This window comes from Schistocerca americana, chromosome 5, assembly GCF_021461395.2.
Source record: "Schistocerca americana isolate TAMUIC-IGC-003095 chromosome 5, iqSchAmer2.1, whole genome shotgun sequence".
NCBI classification, from domain to species: domain Eukaryota; kingdom Metazoa; phylum Arthropoda; class Insecta; order Orthoptera; family Acrididae; genus Schistocerca; species Schistocerca americana.
The window spans coordinates 450,206,604-450,226,530 of NC_060123.1; the positions used below are offsets into that span (position 1 = coordinate 450,206,604).

At 44.2% G+C, this 19,927-nt stretch overlaps 1 protein-coding gene across 4 annotated transcripts; it reads left to right on the top strand.

Annotated features, from left to right (window-relative positions):
• Positions 1-72: 72 nt before the first annotated feature.
• On the top strand, positions 73-12,493 carry LOC124616036 (piggyBac transposable element-derived protein 3-like). Of its 4 annotated transcripts, none has more exons than XM_047144254.1 (2): positions 9,811-10,104; positions 10,197-12,493. In XM_047144254.1, the coding sequence occupies exon 2, from the start codon at positions 10,936-10,938 to the stop codon at positions 11,617-11,619; it is 684 nt and encodes a 227-aa protein (XP_047000210.1). In that variant the 5' UTR covers positions 9,811-10,104; positions 10,197-10,935; the 3' UTR covers positions 11,620-12,493. The 4 variants fall into 3 exon arrangements, with proteins under 4 accessions (XP_047000213.1, XP_047000210.1, XP_047000214.1 ...); XM_047144257.1 differs by lacking the exon at positions 9,811-10,104 and adding an exon at positions 73-194 and having other exon boundaries at positions 10,426-12,493; XM_047144256.1 differs by having other exon boundaries at positions 10,426-12,493.
• Positions 12,494-19,927: the final 7,434 nt, after the last annotated feature.

Below are 19,927 nucleotides of genomic sequence, written 5' to 3' on the forward strand. Positions count from 1 at the left end.
TGTTGGTACTTCAAAAAATTCATGATGGCTGACGTAGAATTGACCAATTGTAATAGACGTCTCCCTTTGTGGCGTAAATCGAATAAGGCGCGAAAACGAAGCTGACAAAATAACCTTTATATTTTCACATTACCAGTGTCACTCTATCAAACCTCACTGAGGATAAAACCATTACATTGCGCATTGATCTGAAAGTGAGTGATTTTCATTGTAACTATGGTTCTCGACAGCTCTTGTTAATCTGAACATTACGGTTTAATACGGTTGACACCGGTCACGTAAAAATTTAAATGGTGCTGTGTCGGCAGTAGTAGAATTCATAGGTAATTCATAAAATAACTTTGGTAGTTTTTGCTTCAAACGGAAGTCTGCTACACACAGGCCTTTAATGACATTTAATGCCATTGCTGCACACCGGATGTGTACGGTATTTATTTTCTACTCTGATGTTCCATATGTTGTAATAAAATGAGAAGAGCTTGGAAACAAGGCCAGGGAGGGATTAAAATATTTTACTTCTGAAGAAGTATTAGATGTCTTGAATTTCGTCTTGAGTTGAAACTGTAAACAAGATCCAGGCCTGACACATGACAAAAGTGTCCAGATACTTCTCGTTATACAATGTTTTGGACAAATTCTAAGGACGCTGTATCACTGCCAAGTAACATAGTTCGATGAAACTTAGACCACATAGAAAGAACTGCTACAATGTAGTACAGAAGGTATCAGAAAGCTACGAGACGAACATAAACATCTTTATTCAAAGACAAAAATAGCACTGAAATACCATAATTTGTGGTGTTTCTACGGACATTACAAAAGCTGGGACATGGCTCTTAATATGGGGTGTGATCACTATGGGACTCAACTGCTGAGGTCATTAGTCCCCTAGAACTTAGAACTAGTTAAACCTAACTAACCTAAGGACATCACAAACATCCATGCCCGAGGCAGGATTCGAACCTGCGACCGTAGCGGTCTTGCGGTTCCAGACTGCAGCGCCTTTAACCGCACGGCCACTTCGGCCGGCTCTCGTTGTAACAGCATTGTTAAAAATGTGTATTTTAACCGTTCATTAAAAGTGTTATAAAAGTTGTTAGAAAAGGAATATTTATTCGCACGATTGTAAGTTCAATCCCTATCTGTTCATCATTTCACTCGCCACCGGTATCCTGCATAAAGAGGTTCGGTGCAGACAAGGATAATTAACGCCGTATCTGGAGGAGCGTTCCTGCATAGACATTGTCACACACGACCAAACAAACTGGAATTAATGTGAAGGTAATGACTCAGACTTGATAGACACGTATTGAACTTGGTTTACTTATACTCGCGACCGCTACGGTCGCAGGTTCGAATCCTGCCTCGGGCATGGATGTGTGTGATGTCCTTAGGTTAGTTAGGTTTAAGTAGTTCTAAGTTCTAGGGGACTGATGACCTCAGAAGTTAAGTCCCATAGTGCTCAGAGCTATTTGAACCATTTTTACTTATACTAAAAATATTGTGCTTTGAGTGTTTAAGGACTTATAGACAGATGGACAATTTCAGTGGTTGCGGTGAGTATTTGGTACTGTACACTACTGGAAGCAGCAGTAAGTAATGCAAATAATGTTTATTTACCTTGAATATAATGATATACCATGTCTGTTATTATTAGTATCAGTTAAAGTACACCCAAGAATGTGCACAGGTTCATAAATTGCCTTCGAAATTTTCTCAACTATTCTTTCCAATCAATTTTTTTAAAATTATTCAAACAATTATTAATACATTTCCACGTCCCTATTCAATGGCGACTATTTTAAAGGACGGCGCCGAGCGAAATATGAACAGACCATTCAATTTCATTGTCCACAAGATTGGGAATGATAAAACTATTGAAGCAGCAGATTAAAATTAAATTCTGCCTAAAAAGGAGACGAACCGGAAATGATGTTTTCAGCGGTACAGATAGGAAGCTGCTACGCTGAATGGTCATATGGCCGAGGTTGGCGCCGTCTCTCTGGCACTAGGTAAGCTCTTTTCCTTCCAATTAATATCCTATACGGAAAGTGCATTTCTACAGAGAAGATGAAAATTTGGACAAAGTCATCTTTAAAGTGCAAGATAAGTTATTTAAATACAGATAATAACCAGGTTCATCAGTAAATATGCGTTTTATACTAGTCCCGTCGAGAGTCTTCATGCTGACGCTGGTGAGTTGCCACTCACCTACCGGCGCGATATACTGCTTTGTCGGTATGCCTGTCGGCTACTGGCAATGCCCGACCACCCGTCTTATCGTTCCTTTTTTGATGACTCTCTCGACCGTCAATACGGGTTGTATGTCTCTGCCCTGCTACCCCCTGGAGTTCGCTTTCGTTGCCTCCTTCAACACCTTAATTTTTCACTCCCTGCAACCTTTCGAGTGGGCGAGAGCCACACGCCACCTTGGCTCCAGGCTCAGGTTCGCGTCCACCTTGACCTCTGCTCGCTCTCGAAGGAGGTTACCCCCGGTTCAGTCTACCACTCCCGTTTTGTCGAACTTCGTTCGAAGTTCATTAATATGACATTCATTTATACAGATGGCTCTAAGACCAATGACGGGGTGGGGTGTTCTTTTATAGTCGGGGCACAAAGTTTCAAATACCGGCTCCATGGCCATTGTTCGGTCTTCACAGCTGAGCTCTTTGCCCTCTACCAGGCTGTTCTTTACATCTGCCGCCACCGACATTCTGCATATGTCATCTGCTCCGATTCCCTGAGCGCTATCCAGAGCCTCAGTGATCCGTACCCGGTTCACCCTTTCGTGCACCGGATCCAACGCTCTCTTCAGCAGCTGGTGGACGTCGGTTCTCCGGTTAGCTTTATGTGGGTTCCTGGCCATGTCGGTATCCCTGGGAATGAAGCTGCAGATGCCGCGGCCAAGGCTGCGGTCCTCCAGCCTCGGACAGCTTCTTGTTGTGTCCCTTCGTCAGATTGTAGCAGGGTCATTTGTCGGCGCATTTTATCGCTGTGGCATGCCGATTGGGCTGCACTTACAGACAACAAGCTTCGGGCCTTGAAACCTCTTCCCGTGGCTTGGACGTCCTCCTCACGCCCTTCTCGGCGAGAGGAGGTAGTTTTGGCCCGGTTACGAATTGGACACTGCCGGTTCAGCCATTGCCATCTGCTGCTGCGCCGGCGCCGTTCTGCCCATGTGGGCAATTGCTGACGGTCCGCCACATTTTAACGTCCTGTCCGGATTTTAACACACTGTGTCTTGATCTTGGCCTGCCATGTACTCTAGAAGCCATTTTAGCGGATCACCCACGAGCAGCTGCTCGCGTTCTTCATTTTATCAATTTGACAACCCTCTCTAAGGACATTTGAGTATGCTGTTTTCTTTTTTTTAATCCTATGCCTGTCAGTCTGTCTTTTATCGTGTTTTCCGTTTCGTTGCTGTTTTAAACTTGTGACTCGCGGTGCATTCCTAACGTAGTCTGGGCGCTAATGACCGTTGAAGTTGTGCGCCACAAAATAAAAAAGTGAATATGCAGATAAACCTACTGCACTTGAAAAGTATCGATACAGACAAAATACCAGTTTTGAAAAATTTTCTTCTCAAGTTTGGTAAAAACTATTCACAATGGAGTCAAAGGAAATGGCCGTTGTTCAAAATTCATTACAAAATGCAATACGCCAAGATGTTGGAAATCCGAGCTGGGCAACAGCTGAAGGTAATGCGCCAACTCGTGAACTGGTCAATGGCAACCAAAACAACGAGGTTGGCGTCCCACTATCAATAAATGATGACACTAGTAATATAACTAATCATGATGTTACTTTTATGACGCTCAACGAGACAGTTTCTCAGTTTTCACCGGAAAACATTTTTTCTAATAGTGAAACTGAAGGGTGCAACAGCGAAAATTCCTTTGATTACTTGCTCACGACATCTCAAATGCAAGAACAGGTAACAGTTCTAAAAACAATGTAAATACTAGTGAGACAAACAATTTGTCAGAACTCATGCAACATATAACACAACAGTTTGCACAACAATAAGAATTTCAGGAAAGTGTAATACAACTTAAGGGTATCAAAAAATGAATAATCCAGGATGGAATGTGACGATATTATGAAGGTGTCGGGGTCAGCTAAACTGGTGGCTGTCCGACCTTTCCTTAACGTGATTCAGAAGAATAAAGACCTTCAGTTCAACAACAATAACTTTATTGCGAGCGCGTATCTGAGGACGCCCGGCATGCATGGACTGATCGGAGTTACAAAATTTGCTTCCGGCCTCTACAGAAGGATCCTTAATCCTGGGAAAACTTCCGTAGTTATTGAAGAGAAAACAGTACTCGTCCACACAAGGCAGGGGGCACGGAACTACCAATTAACTCAAAAAACAAGGAATAATAGTAATAAACGGAACGTATATAAACGCTAGAAAGCACAGCGCCTCTAGAGGTTGGGCGCGGAACTACACAGACGTTGTGTACAGTAATTATGACCGCACGGCACTGCACTGACACACACACACACACACACACACACACACACACACACACACACACACACACACCGGCGAGCTTGAATTAGCACGCGGCAGCGTCGCTACATCAGCCCCCCTGACACACGCGCACACACCGCACACACACCACACACACACACACACACACACACACACACACACACACACCGGCGAGCTTGAATTAGCGCGCGGCAGCGTCGCTACATCAGCCCCCCCGGGCGGTAGCAGAGCGTCGGCGTCAAGATACCGCGTCGGAAAGTGCACCCGACGTCCAGAACGGGTCGTCCGTCTCGGAGGAGGAGGAACGGCGTCAGGAGGCGGATGTTGTGCTGCGTTGGGCGGCGGATGCTGAAGAGCCGGCACCGGAGATGTGGCGTCAGTGTCTGGAACAGCGGTAGGTGGATGCCTACGACGAGGTGCCGCTAGTGGGGTGTCAGGAAAAACAAACGCAGGTTTAACCCGATTCAACGCAACAGTCGTGGTTTTGCCGCTCACTAGGATATCCATCGTGTGGGCACTGCGCCGTAGCACTTCATATGCACCAGAATAAGGAGCTTGTAGAGGCGGTTTAACGCCCTCAGTGCGGAGCATGACGTGACGACATTGTTCCAGGTCCTGGTGCTCGAAAGTGGGCGGCTTGCCATGACGTGTGGCTTTCGGAGGACGAATCTTTGATACATGGTCCCTCAAGCGTCGCAAGAAATCCGGCTGGCCAGTAACAACTGTCTCTATAGCATCAGCGTCTTCAAAGTCACCAGGAAGGCGCAGTGTTTCTCCATAAACCAGTTCTGCCGCTGACGACCCCAGGTCTGGTTTTAAAGTAGTCTGTAAGCCTAACAAGACCACTGGTAGTGCGGTTGTCCAGGTTTCTTCGTGGCACATCAGCGCGGCCTTCAAACAACGGTGCCAGCGTTCGATCATTCCGTTGCTTGCTGGGTGATAACTTGTGGTCTTATGGTGGGTGTAACCACAGAACTTGGCCAGCTGTGAGAACAGGTCTGATTCAAATTGCCATCCGTGGTCAGTGGTAATATGTAGTGGGCACCCAAATCTTGCCAACCAAGTCATTGCAAAAGCCGAAGCTAATGTGTCTGCTGTGATATTATCCACTGGCACTGCCTCCATCCAACGTGTAAAACGGTCGATCATTGTAAACAGATATCTTTGTCCGTTCGAAGGTGGAAGTGGTCCGACTACATCCAAATGAACGTGGGCAAAGCGGACGGTGGTATCAGGAAAATCGCCGATCGGTGCGTGTACATGGGGGTTAATCTTGCAGCTTTGGCACTGAAGACAAGATTGGACCCACTCGCAGCAGTCTTTTTGTACGCCCGGCCACACGAAACGTTGCGATACTAGGCGGAATGTCGGGCGTACCCCTGGATGGCACAATCCATGTACTGTATCAAAGGCTTGTCTTCTAAAAGCCGGCGTCAGAAAGGGACGAGGTCGGCAGCGAGAAACGTCGCAGTATAGCTGTGTAACTTCCCCCGGAACATCAACGAGTTTCAGTTGCAATGCGGAAGCCGTATCTTTAACATAGGCAAGTTCTTCGTCGCCTCTCTGTGCCTGTGCCAGTGCAAGAAAGTCTATGGTTCTGGAAACACTGCTGATCCATGATAGGCAATCCGCAACAATGTTGTCGATCCCAGAAATATGTCTAATGTCGGTAGTAAACTGTGCCACGAACTCAAGGTGATGAAATTGATGGGGGGAGCAGTTGACACTATTCCGACGGAAGGCGAACGTGAGTGGCTTGTGGTCTGTATGTATCGTGAAAGTTCGTGCTTCCACTTTGGGGCGGAAATATTCCACTGCTTGGTATACCGCCAGGAGCTCACGGTCATACGTGCTCCATTTTCTCTGTACAGGCGAAAGCTTGTGGGAATAATACACCAGTGGTTGCCATGCGTTGTCCGACCACTGTTGTAACGCGGCTCCGGTCGCCGTCTGGCTCGCGTCTACAATTCCTAATGGCGCGTCGAGCCGTGGGAGTGCGAGAAGCGCCGCGTCGGCCATGCTCTTCTTTGTTGCCTTGAATGCAGAACACATGTCCTCTGTCCACTGTATCACAGACTTGCGATTTACTTTAGGGCCTGATAATGCCACCGTCAAAGGTTCCTGCAGCTCCGCAGCATGGGGAAGGTGTCATCGATAAAAATTGAGCATCCCCAAAAAACATTGGGGGGGGGGGGGGGGTAGCTGTAAGATAGCGTCCACCTTCTCGGACAGAGGAAGAGAGACTTCAGCAGAAATCTTATGGCCAAGAAATGTCACCTCTGACTGCCCAAAAACACATTTGTCTACATTCAAGACGCCACTGTAACACTCCAATCGCTCGAAAATCTCTCGCATATGTTGTTGGTGTTGTTCGTGGTCAGCAGAGAATACTAACACATCGTCCAGGTAGGCGAAACAAAACGCAGCCCCTGGAGAACCGAGTCTATAAACCTTTGCCAGGTCTGAGCGGCATTGCGTAAACCGAAAGTCGTAAATTTGCTTTCAAATAAACTGAAAGGTGTTATTAATGCAGTCTTTGGAATGTCGTCATTGGCCACCAGAATCTGTGTATACGCTTTAGCGCAGTCCAGAACTGTGAACACCGTGTCACCATGTAAAGCGTGATTATAATCCCTAAGTAACGGAATGGGATATCTGTCCAGCACTGTTCGCGCGTTAAGCGCACGGTAGTCACTGCATGGGCGCCAAGCTCCACCCTTCTTCGGAACAAGATGTAATGCGGAGGACCACGGGCCCTTAGATGGCCGCATTATGCCCTCGTGAATCATGGCGTCAAATTCTCCCTTCACTATAGACAATAGGTCCAGAGCAAGATGCCTAGGTCGGCATGCTACTGGGGGAGCATCAGTCGTTTGAATGTGATGCACCGTGTCATGTGGTATGAACCTGGGAGCGCCGGGCGGCCGGGTCAAGTTCGGATAGTTAAGCAGTAATTCAGTGTACTCACTGTCCGTAGCATGGACCAACTTGGCACTGTGCGTTGCGGTGTTGCAACGGAAACCCGTGACTGCTAAACCAGTGACGCTGTCTACCAAGCGTGCGTTCGTGACGTCCGGCAGCAGGTGGTAGTGTGCCAGGAGGTCAGCCCTGACGATCGCCTCCATGACATCAACCACTGTAAAATTCCACTCGTATGGGCGACATAGGCCGAGATTAAGCTCCATCCTCTGTGTGCCATATGTTGCGATGGAAGAATTGTTGGCAGCCGTCAGACGGAAGGCAGTTGGCGGTCAGCAATGATTTATAGCTGTTCGTGGTATGATACTCAGGTCCGACCCAGTGTCAATTAAAAACTTTACGCCGTAACTCCTATCGGTAACGAACAGGCGCTTGGAGGATAACTGGCAGTCAGTTGCATCTATTGTCGACCGCCAGTGGTGTTTGGGTGCGAGCATGGCGATGTGCACTTCCTTGCCTGATCGCCGAATCGTCGGTGGCACCAGCACAACGGTACCCCGCCTTATGGAGTGGTAGTACCGCCGGAAGATCTGCTTCTCGAACGCCGCCGTCTGAATCGGCTCTTCTATTGTTGTCGTCGTCACGTGCCAGCAGCACACTGTCCTGGGCGCACAAAAGCTCAACCTTAGCCGCGAGGGAATTCTGGTCAGCCTGTGCTACAGACACGGTACTGTTTGTACTGTTGTCCAACGCCACAACTGTGCTGACCTGAGCTGGTGTTATTGCGTCCTGAATCCGGTCTGCTAGCTGCGCCGCGTCATCCAGCGGCATGTCCGTTTGTGAGGCGATTATGGCTTTTATTTGTGGCGGCAGCCTACTGCTCCACAGCGTTCTGAGCAGACTGTCTGGCACAGAAACGGTGTCAACTTTGCTGCGTAGATGTCTCAGGTATTGAGAAGGCTTCCTGTCGCCAATTTCTTCCTGTGTCAGAACCTGACGTATCTGGTCCTCTTGTGACATAAGCCTGGCATAAGCTCCAGTCTTGGGCGGTGCTGTGATTATGTCCTGCACCTCGGCTGCGTAACGTTGGTCGTGCTGGCTCACAATCAGTGCAAATTTAGTTGCTTCGGCCATTATTCCAGCGCAGCCAAAACTTGCCTCTGCCTGTGCAACAAGAGTACCGGGTTGTTGGGCCAGAACAGCGGCAAACGGACTGCAATCCTGGAGACGGCCTGCTGTTCGGTCATTATGTGCTCGTTACTTATGTAGCTCACGCCTGTTTCTTCTTAATCACATCGGTTTCTACTTGGATAACGTCGGGTTTACCACTTGTCTGGTTCAGCTAAACTGGGGGCTGTCCGACCTTTGCTTGATGTGATTCAGAAGAATAAAGACCTTCAGTTCAGCAACAATAACTTTATTGCGAGCGCGTAGCTGACGATGCCCGGCATGCATGGACTGATCGGAGTTACAAAATTTGCTTCCGGCCTCTACAGAAGGATCCTTAATCCTGGGAAAAATTCTGCAGTTATTGGGGAGAAAACAGTACTCGTCCACACAAGCCAGGAGGCACTGAACTACCAATTATCTCAAAAAACAAAGAATAATAATAATAAATAGAACGTATATATAAAAGCTAGAAAACACAGCGCCTCTAGAGGTTGGGCGTGGAACTAGACAGATGTCGTGTACAGTAATTAAGACTGCACACACACACACACACACACACACACACACACACACACACCGGCGAGCGTGAATTAGCGCGCGGTTGTGTCGCTACAAAGGAAAGTTGCCACTCACCAAATAGCAGAGATGCTGGTTGCAGATTGGCACAACAAAAAGACTTTCATAATTAAATCTTTCGACCATTAAGGCCTTCATCAACAATAGACACACACACACACACACACACACACACACACACACACACGCGCTAACCCTTTCTTTACCAGCGTGGCTTACAAGAAACATCGTCTTTCCATAGATGTATTTTGCATCAAACCGATTTTAACTACTCTTTGCCACTGTTTACTTGAAGCTCCATGCCAGTAGTGACTGTTCCTGACAACAAATGGCAGGAACTAAAGTGCGGGAAGAGGGAAACAATTGTTGAGCGTGACTAGTTGCTGCAGTCTTCATTGTGAAGAATTGATGATAAAAACGCGTAAAATACGCAAGTTTTGCAATTTTGTTTACAGTGAAATAATTATCATGTGTTGTGACAATCCTTCCTGCATAAGAACATCATACATTTGACTTGCATAATGATTTCCAGATAAGATAAACTGTGAAAAACCTTATGTTGCTTCAAAGCAACAGTGGAATTGAATGGAAATTCCGTAATATTGATGTAGGTGTTTGAAATTTTGCTTTGCAGGTATAAAATCACATTCTAGACACTTTTTAAATATTGTGTCACTATGTCTGGCTTTTTGACTGATGCTGACCTAGAACATATTATGAATTTACCCGATAATGAGATCAATGCATCCATTGATGTCCCTGATGGGGATATATCAGATGTTGGGGACGAAGATAAAGATGAAACTGTCGAAACTGATGAAAGTTCTCAAGCTATTTCCGAAGCAGCTGTCACGAATTTCATTCAGATGGTGGAAAAGGAGGATGGAACTGAAATTTCGGCAATTAGAGAGGAGCAAGAGATAGAATATGAATTTCCAAAGGTAGGGATCACTAACAGAAGTAACAATATTGAGAAAGTACATAAGTATAAGTATAATTACGTACTTTAGACGTCAATATCTTTAAATTTCAGGCTGTTGTAGTCAGGAGTGGTAAAGTTATTAATTCTCAACCAAAATCAGATGTAAGCGACAACAATACAAATGAAGGAGTGTACTGTCTGCCATCGGGTTCCCCTAAATGGCAGGCAACACCGCATAACAGCCACGCTATGAGGGAAACAAACTGACAGCCAAACAGGCGAAGACATCAGGTAAACACGCCAAAGATTCCAGTCGATTAATAGGAACCTTTCCTTGCAGAGGTCGCCGCGACATATCTGGCCACTGATTCCTACGCCAGGTTTCTATTGGCTCCAGCTCACTATATAGGCCTGGCCGGTCGAAGGCAGACCAGTCTTTGTCCGCTGTTAATGGCAACCGCTATAGCAGAGTCTCCGAAAAGATATCACCGAAGCCGCTGTACTGCACCGTCGATCTTAGTACCAGCCGACCAAGAGGAACCACATCTCCAGCTAGATCAATGGACGTCTACATCTATTGTACAGCCAGCTATTGTATTGTAGAAGAAGTTACTTTCAATAAACTGTTGGAGAATACAACAAGGAGCACCATCTACACGTGAGCAGCAGCAGCAGCAGCAGCCAAGTAAAACATAGATGTAAGCGTGGTGATTATAAATTTAGAAAAACTGATTTTGTGGTACAAGACACAGAATGGAAAGGATCACTTCCACCACCACTAATTGCTGAGCAGTCCAATATCTATGCTTTGCAGAAAGATTCAGTTTCTTTGCAGACGAGCAAAAATGAAATGGAGCAGTTTGTTGGTATTTTACTGCACATGGCCATAATCAAAATGGCTTCCATTCATTTATACTGGTTGAATGAGTATAGGTATTCACCAATAGCTGATGTGATGAGCAGAACTCGCTTCTTCCAGCTACTGTTGTATTTCCATGTTGTCAATAATCAAGACTTTCCTGAAGCTAATAGTAATCATGACAAACTCTTCAAGATTCGCCCACTTTTATCTGCATTGCAGTCATCATTGAAGACACTCCCTCCAGAACAATACCAAGCTGTTGATGAACAGATAATACCATTCAAGGGTAGAAGCAGTTTGAAACAGTACGTAAGAAATAAGCCTCACAAGTGGGGCTACAAATCTTTTACAAGAGCTGGTGCTTCAGGCATGATGTATGATTTTGAAATTTATGTTGGCAAAAACACCTACAGTGATAGAGGATTAGGTTTGTCTGGGAATATTGTTTTGGCATTGGCGGAAACATTGCCAGAGAAACAGCATTTCAAAGTGTTTGCTGATAGTTGGTTTTCGTCTATACCATTAGCAATTGCCCTGAAAGAAAGGGGCATTGAATTGTGTGGCACTATCAGGACAGACAGGATGGGAAAATGTCCCTTGAAAACTGAAGTGGAGCTCAAGAAAACTGGACGTGGCTCCTGTGACTGGAGACAACAAATAACGTATCTTTAGTACACTGGTTTGACAGAAAATGCATAAATTTCATGTCAACATATGCTCGTGTTGAGCCCATGGCAACATGTACACGCTATTCTGCATCTGAAAGGAAATTAATTGATGTACCTAGACCTTACATAGTGGAAAAGTACAACAAACATATGGGGGGCGTGGACCTTGCTGACACGTATACTGTATCAACTTGAGGTCACGGAAGTGGTATATGCCCATTTTGTACTGGTGTTTGTCTGTAGCAGTTGTCAATGGATGGCTACTCCACCGACATCATATGGTCCAATGTGGCAAAACCTCAGAGATGTCACTCCTGCAGTTGCAAGCTAATATTGCTGCAGGTCTACTGCTTGTGGGGAAATCAGCTTCCCAAAAGAAGAGAGGAAGACCAACTTCTGAAATGTTGACAAGGACTCCTGCAGCAAAAAGGACTGCATGTGCAGCTCCAGTTATGGACGTGCGTTTTGATGGGTTCGAACACTTTGCAGGTATGATAGAGAAGAAAGGTCGATGTAAAGTTTACATTAAGTCTACTACACAAATTTTTTGCACCAAGTGTAAAGTGCATCTGTGTCCCACAGTAAATAAGAAGTGTTTTCACATCTTTCATGGAATATAATGACTTCATAAGGAGAAGATACAACACCCACTGCTGTCTGACAAGATACATGAAAGTAAAACAGTGAAATGTTTGCAGTACAAAAATACAGAGTTGAATTTGTTAATTACTTGAAGGAAAATTAGTCATCACCACATTGTCAATAATAAAAATGCTGTGCATAGACTTCTAAGCTGTAAAATGTGATGTATAAACCAATATTTTGCTTAAATGAACCAATGTTTATTGAATTATGTTTCTATGATGTCACTACCTGTAAGAACCACTGTTGCTTAAAAGCAACATTCAAAAATTTTTGGAATAAAACATATAAAAAAAGATTATATCATATTTTACATTTATGCCCCTAAATAAGTGTAAAAACGAATGCAGATTTTTTTTCTCAAAACTTCGAAATTTGGTAAAGAAAGGGCTAACGTAACTCACTCTGATGAACTATCTGGGAAGTTGACAGAACTAGGTAAGCAACTAAAACAAGAAATGATTACCAACACATCCCGCATTATACACAAATCAAAAAAAGTTTTGCATCACCTCGGTTGCGAGAGTTCAGGTACCTGTACAGAAAATTGGAAGAGAGGTCAACATAAACATCATTTCCGCCCTTTTTATTGCTCATGAAAACCACACATTGCATGTTTTACTACCATACAGTGAGACCTTCAGAGGAGGTGGTTCAGATTGCTGTACACACCGGTACCTCTAATACCCAGTAACACGACTTCTTGCTTTGCTGCATACCTTTATTCGTCATTGCATACTATCCACAAGTTCATCAAGGTTGGTCCTCCAAGGCATGTTCGATAAGGTTCATGTCTGGAGAACATACTGGCCACTCTAGTCGAGCAATTTCGTTATCCTGAAGGAAGTCATTCACAAGATGTGCACGATGCGTGCGCGAATTGTCGTCCATGAAGGCGGATGCCTTGCCAATATACTGCCGATATAGTTGTACTAATGGTCGGAGGATGGCATTCCATATTATACAGCCGTTACGGCGCCTTTCATGACCACCAGCGGCATACGTCGGTTCCACATAATGCCACCCAAAAACAGCAGGGAACCTCCACTTTGCTGCACTCGCTGGACAGTGTGTCTAAGGCATTCATCCTGACCGGGTTGCCTCCAAATACGTCTTCAATGATTGTCTGGTTGAAGGCATATGCGACACTCATCGGTGAAGAGGACATGATGCCAATCCTGAGCGGTCCATTCGGCATGTTGTTGGGCCCATCTGTACCACGCTGCATGGTGTCGTAACTGCAAAAATTGACCTCGCCGTGGACGTCAGGAGTGATGTTGCGCATCATGCAGCCTATTGCACACAATTTGAGTAAAACACGACGTCCTATGGGTGCACGAAAAGCATTATTCAACATGGTGGCGTTGCTGTGAGGGTGCCTCTGAGCCATAATCCGTAGGTAGCAGTCATCCACTGCAGTAGTAGCCCTTTGGGTGGCCTGGGCGAGACATGTCATCGACCGTTCCTGTCTCTCTGTATCTCCTCCAGGTCCGAGCAACATCGCTTTCGTTCACTCCGAGACGCCTGGACACTTCCCTTGTTGAGAGCCCTTCCTGGCACAAAGTAACAATGTAGATGCGATCAAACTGCGGTATTGACCGTCTAAGCATGGCTGAACTACAGACAACACGAGCCTTCCTGGTGGAATGAGTGGATCTGAGCGGTTGTCAGGCCCCATGCATCTAAAAGGCGCTGCTAATGCATCGTTGTTTACATCTTTGGGCGGGTTTAGTGAAATGTCTGAACAGTCAAAGTGACGATGTCTGTGATGAAATATCCACAGTAAATGTCGATCTTCAGGAGTTATGGGAACCGGGGTGATGCAAAACTTTTTTTGATGTGTGTAAATACATTAACGGAAAGTATATCGTTCATAGAAAATAAACAGGAACAACTTTCAGGTTAGTTTCAAAACCATAGTGAAGCATATCCTCAAATGCAGGAGGCGCAATACCAAGTGGATGTGTCGGTAAAAAATGTGTAAGTCGGCAAAAACTTATCTACAGAAGTACAAAAGTTAAGTCTAAGACTGGACCAATTAAGTTTAGAGTCAAAATTTGCCAAAAAAACAGAGAGATAAGATATGTGCCCCCCTCCATGAACCATGGACCTTGCCGTTGGTGAGGAGGCTTGCATGCCTCAGCGATACAGATAACCGTACCATAGGTGCAACCACAACGGAGGGGTATCTGTTGAGAGGCCAGACAAATGTGTGGTTCCTGAAGAGGGGTAGCAGCCTTTTCAGTAGTTGCAGGGGCAACAGTCTGGATGATTGACTGATCTGGCCTTGTAACACTAACCAAAACGGCCTTGCTGTGCTGGTACTGTGAACGGTTGAAAGCAAGGGGAAACTACAGCCGTAATTTTTTCTGAGGGCATGCAGCTCTACTGTATGGTTAATGATGACGGCGACCTCTTGGGTAAAATATTCCGGAGGTAAAATAGTCCCCCATTCGGATCTCCGGGCGGGGGCTACTCAAGAGGACGTTATTATCAGGAGAATGAAAACTGGTGTTCTACGGATCGGAGTATGGAATGTCAGATCCCTTAATCGGGCAGGTAGGTTAGAAAATTTAAAAAGGGAAATGGATAGGTTAAAGTTAGATATAGTGGGAATTAGTGAAGTTCGGTGGCAGGAGGAACAAGACTTTTGGTCAGGCGAATACAGGGTTATAAATACAAAGTCAAATAGGGGTAATGAAGGAGTAGGTTTAGTAATGAATAAAAAAATAGGAATGCGGGTAAGCTACTACAAACAGCATAGTGAACGCATTATTGTGGCCAAGATAGACACGATGCCCACGCCTACCACAGTAGTACAAGTTTATATGCCAACTAGCTCTGCAGATGATGAAGAAATTGAAGGAATGTATGGTGAAATAAAAGAAATTATTCAGATAGTGAAGGGAGACGAAAGTTTAATAGTCATGGGTGACTGGAATTCAGTAGTAGGAAAAGGGAGAGAAGGAAACAAACGTAGTAGGTAAATATGGATTGGGGGTAAGAAATGAAAGAGGAAGCCGCCTGGTAGAATTTTGCACAGAGCACAACTTAATCATAGCTAACACTTGGTTCAAGAATCATAAAAGAAGGTTGTATACATGGAAGAAGCCTGGAGATACTGACAGGTTTCAGATAGATTATATAATGGTAAGACAGAGATTTAGGAACCAGATTTTAAATTGTAAGACATTTCCAGGGGCAGATGTGGACTCTGACCACAATCTATTGGTTATGAACTGTAGATTAAAACTGAAGAAACTGCAAAAAGGTATGAATTTAAGGAGATGGGACCTGGATAAACTGAAAGAACCAGAGGTTGTACAGGGTTTCAGGGAAAGCGTAAGGGAACAATTGACAGGAATGGGGGAAAGAAATACAGTTGAAGAAGAATGGGTAGCTTTGAGGGATGAAGTAGTGAAGGCAGCAGAGGATCAAGTAGGTAAAAAGACGAGGGCTAGTAGAAACCCTCAGGTAACAGAAGGAATATTGAATTTAATTGATGATAGGAGAAAATATAAAAATGCAGTAAATGAAGTAGGCAAAAAGGAATACAAACATCTCAAAAATGAGATTGACAGGAAGTGCAAAATGGCTAAGCAGGGATGGCTAGAGGACAGATGTAACGATGTAGAGGCTTATCTCACTAGGGGTCAGATAGATACTGCCTACAGGAAAATTAAAGACACCTTTGGAGAAAAGAGAACCACTTGTATGAATATCAAGACCTCAGATGGAGACCCAGTTCTAAGCAAAGAAGGGAAAGCATAAAGGTGGAAGGAGTATTTAGAGGGTCTGTACAAGGGCGATGTATTTGAGGACAATATTATGGAAATGGAAGAGGATGTAGATGAAGATGAAATGGGAGATATGATACTGCGTAAAGAGTTTGACAGAGCACTGAAAGACCTGAGTCGAGACAAGGCCCCAGGAGTAGATAACATTCCGTTAGAACTACTGACAGCCTTGGGAGAGCCAGTCCTGACAAAACTCTACCATCCGGTGAACAAGATGTATGAGACAGGCGAAATACCCTCACACTTCAAGAAGGATATAATAATTCCAATCCCAAAGAAAGCAGGTGTTGCCAGATGTGAAAATTACCGAACTATCAGTTTAATAAGTCACGGCTGCAAAATACTAACGCGAATTCTTTACAGTCGAATGGAAAAACTAGTAGAAGCTGACCTCGGGGAAGATCAGTTTGGATTCCGTAGAAATATTGGAACACGTGAGGCAATACTGACCCTACGACTTATCTTGGAAGCTAGATTAAGGAAAGGCATACCTACGTTTCTAGCATTTATAGACTTAGAGAAAGCTTTTGACAATGTTGACTGGAATACTCTCTTTCAGATTCTGAAGGTGGCAGGGGTAAAATACAGGGAACGAAAGGCTATTTACAATTTGTACAGAAACCAAATGGCAGTTATAAGAGTCGAGGGGCATGAAAGGGAAGCAGTGGTTGGGAAGGGAGTGAGACAGGGTTGTAGCCTCTCCCCAATGTTATTCAATCTGTATATTGAGCTAGCAATAAAGGAAACAAAAGAAAAATTTGGAGTAGGAATTAAAATCCATGGAGAAGAAATAAGAACCTTGAGGTTCGCCGATGACATTGTAATTCTGTCAGAGACAGCAAAGGACTTGCAAGGGCAGTTGAATGGAATGGATAGCGTCTTGAAAGGAGGATATAAGATAAACATCAACAAAAGCAAAACGAGGATAATGGAATGTAGTCGAATTAAGTCTGGAGATGCTGAGGGTATTAGATTAGGAAATGAGACACTTAAAGTAGTAAAGAAGTTTTGCTATTTGGGGAGCAAAATAACTGATGCTGGTCGAAGTAGAGAGGATGTAAAATGTAGACTGGCAACGGCAAGGAAAGCGTTTCTGAAGAAGAGAAATTTGTTAACATTGAGTATAGATTTAAGTGTCAGGAAGTCATTTCTGAAAGTATTTGTATGGAGTGTAGCCATGTATGGAAGTGAAACATGGACGATAAATAGTTTTGACAAGAAGAGAATAGAAGCTTTTGAAATGTGGTGCTACAGAAGAATGCTGGAGATTAGATGGGTAGATCACATAACTAATGAGGAGGTATTGAATAGGATTGGGGAGAAGAGAAGTTTGTGGCACAACTTGACTACAAGAAGGGATCGATTGGTAGGACATGTTCTGAGGCATCAAGGGATTACCAATTTAGCATTGGAGGGCAGCATGGAGAGTAAAAATCGTAGAGGGAGACCAAGAGATGAATACACCAAGCAGATTCAGAAGGATGTAGGTTGCAGTAGGTACTGGGAGATGAAGAAGCTTGCACAGGATAGAGTAGCATGGAGAGCTGCATCAAACCAGTCTCAGGACTGAAGACCACAACAAAAACAAGATATGTGCAGATGTTAAGGAAATAACTGAAAAAGCTGAAGCTGGGATGCTGGATAAGGGCAGCACCATTGCTGATAAGGTGGTATCAGAGATCAAGAATTATGTAGATACAGTAGAAGAAACTCTAAAAGAGAATGACATTCAATTTCTGGCCAAAATAGATTCAGGTTTAAAGGAAGCAGACACAGTATTACTAAAACTACTGACATTTGATAGGAAATAAACCCATGATTTTAGAGAAGTTAGATACTTTCACTGGTTACTCACAATACGTGGCCAGCTCGTCGAAGGAGAATAGTGAAGGCTGCAGAACGCAACAACACTTGCTGGCAGCTGTACCTGTTGAGCAAGTGCAGTTGCCACGCCGTACGCCAGAAACGAACATAAACACAACGGTCACTGTCAGCGCGGCGTGTTTGTCAACATTACTTGCATACGAAGGATTACTTAGCTATTGACGGTTCCTGTTATTTAACTCCAAAAGGAAATGGACAAACCCCATGGACTTTGTCAGACCATTTCAACGTTTTACCTCGTACCTGGACTGAAGCCCAAAAAATTAGATTTGTTGTTGGATACACACAGGATGACGTTCTGCTATGGGCTACGGATGTGGCGGAATGTTGCCACTACTATGAACAGTTTGAGAGGGCCTTTCTGGACAAATATTGGTCTGAGACTGGACAAGAGAGGCTCAGACATGAAGTATTCAACACAGTTCCATTCAATAGCAAACGTGGAAGCTTAAGGGGCTCTTTTGAAAAATATTTGAATAAAACCAGATACTGGATGAACCTGGTGTCTCAAGTAGATGTGCTGAAAATTTTAGAGAGCCATCTACCTGCCCACATTAGGGGAAAGCTCATTACCATTCTGGAACATGACACCTATCTGCACTGGACACAATAGATTTGACATGCGAAGAGAGACCAGTACAACCCAATCCTGATAATATGAAGGTAGTGCCACAGAGATTTACAGACCAAGTGAACAACAGATTTGTAGTACAACATGGATGGCAACCTTACCCCACACAGACCTATTATAACAGTAATCACAACAGCAATGGCAAAAGCCGTACATTGAAGGGCGGATATAAAAGAAATGGGCAAAAATTTAACAAAAACAACTACAATGTGCTAGTAGAGTGTGGACAGCCGGTAATAATCAGCCAATCATTTGGCAGACACAAAACAATACCAGACAGCCGAATAATCCACAGACAGTGGAATTCATCCAGAAAAGTAATGCACATATGCCGAATAACATGCAAAAGGTGACCTGGGAGGAGAGTGGGGGCATGGGCTTGACTGACACTTGCTTTGTCAGATACGATCCAGGTAGTAATGTGAAAGATCTGTATCTAAGTGATGGGGATACACAGGAAAACTTGACAGAGGGCATAGTACAAGCTACTATTAAAGCCAAAATATTTGACATTGAGGTACTCATTGTGCTTGACATAAGTGCTATGACTAATTTGATGTCACAGGGACTCTTTCAAGAAGTGAAGAATCGTGGGTGTATACCCATACTGCCAGTTCAAAATTGCAAGGTACAAACTACAACTGGTCAGAAATCGAAAGGAGTCAAAATATAAGCTTTAATTCCTGTCCTATTAGGACAGTTTTCTGTATGACACAAGTTTTTGATAGTAGAGAAATTAATATTTGACTGTTTAATCAGTATGGATACATTTGGGACATATCAAGTACAAATTGATGTAGGGAAGGGCCAGTGTTATTTCATAGTAAATAACCAATTATTTGCAACAGGTCTAATAAGGGGAAGTACTTATAGACATAAAACTGAAGTTACTCATGACTTTGACGTTCAATTGGTAAATTCCATAGTCATGTTTATCAGTACATACAACAAACAGTCAGCAGCAGAAGAAGTAACGCCAACACAATAAACAAGAAGGTAAGTGAATCAAAGTGCTTGTCTAGAGGACAGCAAGTGGAACTTACAGAACTGATACTTTCTTATATACATGTATTTGGGAAAAAAAGGGGGGGGGGGGGGAGGGCAGGTTTCACTATGGATTTTGTGTGCAAAATGGAAGTATATCCTCACAAAACTTTTTGTTCTACTTCATACCCTGTACTGCGGACAAAGATTGAAGCAATAAGAGAAAAGAGATTAACAGGATGCTTGAATGGGGGAGGGGGGGGGGGGGGCATAATACAACCATCATTTTCCTCTTATTGTAGTCATATTTTGGCCATGAGTAAGCCAGATAGCAGGGTGCACTTCGATGCATGTAACATTAATAAGAATTGTAC

What these genes read in the sequence shown, in the direction of transcription:
- LOC124616036 (XM_047144257.1), top strand. Translation starts at nt 10,936, where the DNA reads ATGGAGCAGTTTGTTGGTATTTTACTGCACATGGCCATAATCAAAATG.